This window comes from Atheta coriaria, unplaced genomic scaffold, assembly GCF_025399875.1.
Source record: "Atheta coriaria isolate IRGN ID8LTWV9N9 unplaced genomic scaffold, Caltech_Dcor_3.1 hic_scaffold_6_pilon, whole genome shotgun sequence".
NCBI lineage: Eukaryota > Metazoa > Arthropoda > Insecta > Coleoptera > Staphylinidae > Dalotia > Dalotia coriaria.
The window spans coordinates 2,084,266-2,092,596 of NW_027045448.1; the positions used below are offsets into that span (position 1 = coordinate 2,084,266).

General features: G+C 34.4%; 1 protein-coding gene across 1 annotated transcript; it reads right to left on the reverse strand.

Moving 5' to 3' along the window:
- Nucleotides 1–930: 930 nt before the first annotated feature.
- On the reverse strand, nucleotides 931–8,093 carry LOC135794543 (uncharacterized). Its single transcript, XM_065305854.1, has 4 exons — nucleotides 7,539–8,093; nucleotides 6,749–6,841; nucleotides 5,409–5,923; nucleotides 931–1,405 (listed from the first exon to the last, which is right to left on the reverse strand). The coding sequence occupies exons 1-4, from the start codon at nucleotides 8,035–8,037 to the stop codon at nucleotides 1,040–1,042; spliced, it is 1,473 nt and encodes a 490-aa protein (XP_065161926.1). The 5' UTR covers nucleotides 8,038–8,093; the 3' UTR covers nucleotides 931–1,039.
- Nucleotides 8,094–8,331: the final 238 nt, after the last annotated feature.

The window sequence follows — 8,331 nt, forward strand, 5'->3', positions numbered from 1 at the left end:
ACGGCGTATCTTATGACAGTCCATTATTGGCTTATCAATCTTTTAACGCTGGTTGGTAAAAACATCCAGTTCTGTTCATTTTTTTTACATTTTGCATTATCTAAACTTCTTTTTCAAAGTTCCTCATTATACTTTTTCTTATCTTTAGTAATTCTGTGGTCTATGCTTAGCAATTTCTTCAACCTGCTTTATTTTATTTAATACTTGAAAATTAATTTTGCATACAATTTTGATAATGAAATAGCTACGTTTGCAATTGTAAATATATTCATATTTAATTATGATCATCAATAAATACAAAATATAAAAAAATATTTGATATTCGATATTTCATGTAATTACATTTTTTTAAATTTTAAGAATTTGTAGCAAAATCTCGTTTTCTACACCTTAACTGTTGATTAAATACGTGCGTAAGTCAATAACCTCATCAGGACGCAGCATGCGGTCAAATTGTTGAAGTATATTTTATGACTTTGTATGTACATAGTGTAAGCGTGAAATCAGCCTTCACCTTAGCCTCAATTTTCTACTTACGCAAAAGTGAATCTTACATCAAAAATGAACCTTGCTTGCATTTAAACGAATGTAGGTATGCAATGCAGCATGTGTTACCGGAGAAATTTCTTCATTCTTGTAATGCATGGTTGAAAGTATGCACATATAAATTAGATAGCTGCAATTGTTGTTTGGTTCATTATATAATATGCGTGTTCAAGATTTAATTTGTAGGGAAATTCGTGAATTTTAATGAATTTCTTCAGAATTAAATATCAACAAAATGTTATTATAGCAAATCCTACCATATCCAATTTGTATATTTGCTTTAAGTTCTAATAAATTTTTTTAAGAAAAACAATTGTAAGGGCGAAGGGCGTTTGCTAAAAAACTATTAACTACAATGCATGTATGAAATAAAATATCAAAGTATTCAGTCCGAAATATTATAATTTTAATATATTTTCACAGTAATTTTTTTGTACATTTTGCCCAATTTTTAACAAATTGCCATAATGATTAAGCTTTATCGAAATCTAATTTAGTAAAGGCCGTGGTAACCGTAGCCGTAGCCGTGAAGTCCGTAGCCGTAAGCGGCAACAGCTGGGGCAGCATGGACGACTGGAGCAGCGTAGGCAGCATGAACAACGGGCGCGGCAACGGCGGCGTGTACAACTGGAGCTGCAAGAGCGGCGCTGTGGACGACAGAGCTGCTTTGGTGGCTCACGGAAGTGGGCACGCTACCAACAACAGCGGCGCTGTAGGCCAATGGGGCATGGAGGTAGCCTGGGGCGGCGGCGGCAACGGCCATCAGAGCGAACAACACCACCAACTTGAACATTTTAATTTGTTGCTTGAGGTCTGTGTTGTCGAAGAGACGAGAACTGAATGCTCTTACCGACGAAAACTGGAACTTATATACCAAAAATTTTCGTCATGCTCACGAGTTTTTGGACTCCTTGTCCAAGTCTGGTTGTTGTTGTTATTTTTCACCTTGAAAGCTGACGAGAGAGGCGCTTTTAACGAGTGGTGGACTATACGCACGCAATAACACATTGTTGTGATTGGATGACTGGAGAAAAGAAACGAGTGTTGATATCGTTTGCGAGCAATTCACGGAAATCAAACACTACAGGTTTTGGACGGATTTAAAAATGATTAACGCACGATTGAATTGTGGCTGGGTGTTAAGTTACGTAGGCATGAACAAAACCAACATTGAGGATTGTCAATCGTCACATAAAAATGTTTATATTACATTGATAATTATTAAGTAATACTGGAGTAATATTAAATTTGTTTGCTAGATAAATAAACTGTGTATGGAATATAATATTTCTTGTTAATACATAATTTGCATTAAATCATAAGTACTTCTTAACTTACATTATGAGGTATATATTACATTATCTCAAATAACCTGCTGTAATTTAGTGCCTAAACAAAAAAATCAGATTGTATTATAGCAAATTAAGGTACTTTGAATTAAATTCAAACTATATTATTAATCCACTTTGCTATTAGTCCTAATCAATTTAATTCTGAAAATTTCACAACTCAACTTTTTTTGAATGAGCGCACCATTAAATCATTTTCCGACTTATAACATATGCAACTTAAAATGCACCTTGGTATAGTCGCTTTGTAATAAATTGTGGATCAACACTCGCCAGTAACGGTTATTTTTACTGCAATACAAAATAAAGCAAACAAGATATTCTAAACATTATATTATATATGCTGTCATATTAAAATAAAAGTTTTCTTAACATATATTGTATCAAATGTTTTACTAGTCGCAAATTCGCGTATTTTCTATTAAATTGAATCACATTTTTTTATTTACTTTTAAAATAACGTATATTTTAAGTTAATGCAGTAAAAAAATACATAAAGAACAAAGTAACTACTGTTGAAGCAAAGCATACTTTTATACACTTCCAGTAGTTCCGTTTAAGAATTGTTTAGTCATAATTACGCAGCAAAAGCTGTAATAATTACTAAACATGACTAAAAACCGTTTAAGATGTTGTCTGCAAACACAACAGACAACGCACTAATTTTTATGATTGCAAAATGTACAAAACAACTTGTATTCATATCGGACTACGCGCAGAAACAAAAGATTAAATAAGCATTGATATATCTCACGCAACTGTAACTATATTTGAGTGCGTTACAGCGAGCGCATAATTAGAATACGAACAACAATAACAGCAAAGAAAGATAACGTTTTTTATGTTTATCATTTGAATATACATACATATTTAAATCAGAGCACAGACAAGTGCATACCTGAAACTTAAATATCACATTATTTGTCTGCGCTACAATGTATGTAACCCCTATGTAACCAGCAGTGTGCAATTGCACACTTTTATTCGCTTTTGTTTTAGTGAAGTGCATAATAAGCGACTTGAAATAAGTGGATCAGTGACATCGAAAATGAAATGGAAAACGCGCGGCGTAACACATAAAAACAAACAGTACTGAATTCGTAACAAACACAGTACAGTATTTAAATATTTGGTAAATTTACAACCACTGCCAGTAGGTTATCAAAATTTTATACTACCTCACTTACACATTTCTTGAAATGATTGTTGCATACTTTATAACATTTTTCAGTCATTGGTTAAATTTATTTTCATTTTATTTTCATTAAAATTGACAGATGTTGATTGCTTTATTAAATTAATGATTTGTTGGTCCGTGCCCCAAGATGTAATACCATCAGCGTTGAATGCTTGTAAGTACCAACCAAAGAGATTATCAGAGCGTTACATTAATGTGATCTTGTCTTCTCGGGCAAGGAGATATGTACTATACTCGTACTGCGCGACCTGGAAGCCCCAAGATCATATTGATTACACAACTGCAACCATTCATTTTTTTAAACATTAAAAACTTGATAAGCTATTAGCGTGTGTTAAGATTCGCAAAATTAGCATTAAGATTCCAAAACTATTACTTATTAGTGAATTAGCTGTAGATTATATGCAGATAGTGCATATTAATAATAATAATGTACACCGTGCGTTTTTCAAAATTATAATTAACTACACTAATAAGTCTTGCACAAAATTATAATGAAGTACTATATCTTCTTTAATTAAATATAAAATTAACTAAAGTACTTAACATTTTGAACTGAGTTAATGTCGCAGTGACTTAAACAACATAAAAAATAAGAATGCGTCGTAAACACGATTTAATCCAGCGCAATTATTATTGTTCGACAGCCCAAGAAAATACAGCATTATTTACGTGATGCAAATTTATGGACACAAAATAAAATAAGAAAATAATGAAAAGTGAACCGTGTGATTGTGTTGCAACATTATACTATGTGATAATTAAAATTGTTACTCTGATTAATTAATGAAAAAAAGGAGCTTATAATATAACACCGTATGGAAAAAATGTAATAAATGTCACAGTAAAACTGCTAGCAATGACTTTTTTGGCAAGACAATAAAAAATTGCCATCTGGTTTAAATTGCCTAATTTTATATAGAATGTGTTCAAAACTTACAAAATTAGGGATATGACAAAATTTAAAACAACTTTTGTCATTATATGTTACCTTTTTCTTAACGTATTTTTAATAACCGACTTCATAAAACTGTTGGGCGTATGCAAACGGCAACTCTAAAATCACCAAATAATTCAACATACATAATTTGAACAACCTTGCCTGATACACTCAACCTTCAGTGCATAAACATCCGCTGATTCGATTGTATTGCTTCTATTAAGCGCTTTTTACTTATAGATTTGCGTGCAGCAATAACTTGCAGAACTCAGTTCACTTGAGCACGTATTGTAGTAGTTGGTAGTTATTTTTATTTATATCGACTCCGTACAAACTTGTTTCCTGATCACGCTAAGAGAAAATTATGAACTTCAATTAATATAATCAATTTTGGTTCGAGGCTTGTAATGTAATTAATTATAAATTCTATTTTTTGCATAAATTTGAATAAGTGTATTTAGTTAAATAATTATATACGCATGTGGCGTTTGGTGGTTTTTGGTAATTAATTATAAACTTTTAATACAATTTATGTGAATAGTGATTCGAACATGAATGCCATTTATAGCAATAATTGGATTTGCAAAAAGTGTATCACAATGACTTTCAAGGTTTATCATGTTCTCAAATGTTATGTTTTTATTATTAACAACAGGAAAAATAAATCAACATTGTTATTGGGTGTTTTATTTTCAGATGCGTAGTAAACCAGGCATTCACAGAAATATAATTGCATATAAAGGAATTTACAAGATAATAATAAATTGTTTCAAACTAATTACCTACATATTATATTATGTACGAAGTAGTGTACCTACATGTAATGGTTTTCAGCCCTTGCACCCCAAGTCAAACAAATTTTAACAACATTTAAATTAAATTGAAAAATGCAACTAAAATAATTAAATAATTTTTTATCTTTGTTTTCGAAAACTTAATTCTTGTTTTAAATTTTATTACATTTTATTTTTACGAACAAATGAATTATAATGTAGCAATTGCTGAACTGCAAAAAAATACGTTTAATATTTTCAACTACAAGTTATAATTATTTTGTTGATAATGAAATAAAATTATTTATTTTTTACTAGGTAATAAATTAAGACAAAAATATTTAGTTTTATAAAAACAGCATAGTATATTTTTATAACATTTTCACATTGTTTTATACTTTTTATAAACTTTTTACAAAATGAATATTTACAATATCTATACAAATAAATACAAAAAGGGACGGCAAGATCATGTATACATCAGACACCACCAGAACAGAATTCTATAAGTACCTACTCAGCCTGAGCCAAACAAGCTGACCAGTGTAGCTTAAACTAATTCAATTCTGGAGAACTTATCAATCTCATAGCACTGTGTTTTAATAATGTCCGTAATGACCATAAAGTCCATGATGGCCATATCCAAGTCCGTAACCATGTCCGTATCCCAAACCATGACCATAGTATCCATGTCCATAACCATGACCGTAGGAGACAAGAGGAGCTGAATGCACATCATATCTGGAGCTGTGGGACACTGCCGCAGGGATGATAGTTTTCACAATTGGGGCGTACGCCTTCACGATGGGTGCATGAATGATGGGCGCATGGACAATGGCTGGAGCGGCAGCGACCACAATCGGCTTGCTATGAATGTCAATCCTGGAGCTGTGACTTGTTGCCACTGGATAAGCAAAGTCGTGATGAAGAAAACCAGGTTTGGGAGCAGCCTGGCAAACGACCACCATTGCTACGAATACGGCCAACTTGAACATTTTTACTGATTTATTTTGCCGGGTGAATTTGTGTTGTTGGATTGCTGATAGCTGACTAATGCTCTTCGGGCACTCGCTGTTCGTATTTATACTTTGCTGCGTGGCTGTGGCATACGCCTCGGCTGAAAGAAGTGAGAAACGCAAGGCACCGTTTATTACACAATTACGAATTGCGTCTCTGTGAATGAGTAATATTGCAATTGTGTGAAAATTATACAGGAGGACGCGGCAACGCAAGACCATTATTTAATCAAGGTAATCGCTGCCATCGACCGAGTGAAAATCACGGTATGCAAGTAGAACGAAAACAAGAGCAAGAGCAAGTTACCAAATACACCAACAAAACTATTTCATAATTAATGCGCTCGCAATGGCAGTAAACGAGCAAATTTTATATTCAAAATGTTCAATGTGTCTGTAGTTCTGCCAGGCGATGTTAGCGCATTATTATTCATTACAAAATTTTTAAATTTTGAACTTGGAATGTGTTGCTTAGGTAGAGTATTTTTTTAATAAATAAAACTAAAGTGTGGTCACGCATTGTTGGTCACAGCATTGGCGAGTATTTCACATACTTGCCTGGACGCTCGGACACGTTTAATTCAACGTTCGTGTAATTGCAGTTCATGTAATCGATGAAATAGATCGTATGCATAAATATAGCCTCTGCCTTCAAATCTTAAACGTACCGATAAACTGTTCAAACTGCAGTGGTGGCTTTATTTATTAGAAAAGTATTGAATAAAATCTATTTATATCCCAAAATGATTGCCTGAAATTTTGCCATTTTAAAATTTAATAGATATTCATCTAACTACTTAAAAATTTAAATATACTACATACTAAGTAAATCTGTCAGTGATGGTATGTATCTCCATAAATGGCGTTGACTTCTGCAATTTATGTTCACTACGTTTACGCGATTCCAAACTAATTCAATTTTGTACCTGCACGCATATCTTTACCGATCGTTTCATCATTTCGTTCAATTAACATTGGGCCTTGGAATAATTGACTTGGTATTTCATGCTCTAATCCATCTGTAAATTGATTACTTATTAAGCGCTTCAAATTTAAATACATGCCACTTTATAACGATTCAATGATTATTCAAAGAATTCTAAAGATTTTTGATGATTGTACGTCACACACGAATAAATACGAAAAATGATTATAATGATGGTAATCATTGCTAGAAGAACCTACGAAATTTTGATATAAAGACATTGTTTATTTAATTTCAGCAGTGACCTTATTAATGTGTGTGTGTGAGTGTTTGTGACACTTTTATGCAAAAAACGCTATATGCTGGTGTTATAACTAAGCACCATGATTCTTGGGAATTAGTAAATTATAGGTTGAATGAAGGTAACCATTGTTTAGTTGAGCTGTGCGTTTACACGTTCGTTAACATCGTTTGCTTTAGGTAATTTATTCATCAAATGCTGCTTCAGTTATTAGGTATCTTGTGCAATAATTGTTAAAATCAGTTCTAAATTAATTAATTTTTAAATTTTTTCTCAATTTGTGAATTTTTAGGTTTTGGAAGCTTGGTTATTTGGCAATAAGCAAAACATAATTGAGATAAATTAATTTCTGTTTTATTAATTTACATATTTCAAACTTTACATATATTACAAAATGGATCAAAATTTTGCATCATTCAATAGTAGTCGATTACTCTCTTTTTTAAATAAATTTAAAGTGACTCGAACTCCTCCTCAGGTATGTGAATTTACCACGCGTTGTAACCATATCCGTAACCGTAAGCTGGGGCGGCGTACGCAGCAGAGATTGGAGCGGAATAAGCAGCAACAGCTGGAGCAGCATAGGCGGCAACAGCGGGAGCGGCATAAGCAGCTACGGCGGGGGCAGCATAAGCGGCGACGACTGGCTTGCTGTGCACATCAGTCCTGGACTGATAGCTGACGGCGGTTGGGACAGAGACAGCTGGAGCAGAGTAGGCAACAGCTGGGGCAGAGTAGGCAACAGCGGGAGCGGCAGCATAGGTGGCAACTGGGGCGGCAGCGTAGGCGGCAACTGGGGCGGCAACGGCAGCGACTGGGGCGGCAACGGCGGCCACAACAGGCTTGCTGTGCACATCGGTCCTGGATTGGTAGCTGACGGCAGTTGGGACGGATACGGCTGGGGCAGCGTAGTGAGCGTATGACACTGGGGCAATTACGCCGGCGGAGGCTACGGCCAAGAGAGCGGACAACACCACCAATTTGAACATTTTGATTTTGTTGGTTTAGGTCTGTGTTGTCTTGTCGACTGAATTGAACTGATGCTTTTGACCAGTCGAATTTTGGTATTTATAGCAAGGGTTTTTTGGAGTATGTTCAAGTGTGCGACCTTCGGGCGTGGACGCGGCGAGTTTACTTTCTTGTGATGTCCGCGTCCGCGCTCGATTTTGTTACTCGTATTTGTTATGGTTACGACGAAATCTCCGCCACATGCTATGCGAAGAACGAGGCTTGGCATGTACGGAGATTAAAGCGTTAACATCGCACGTCATAGAATTGCGTGG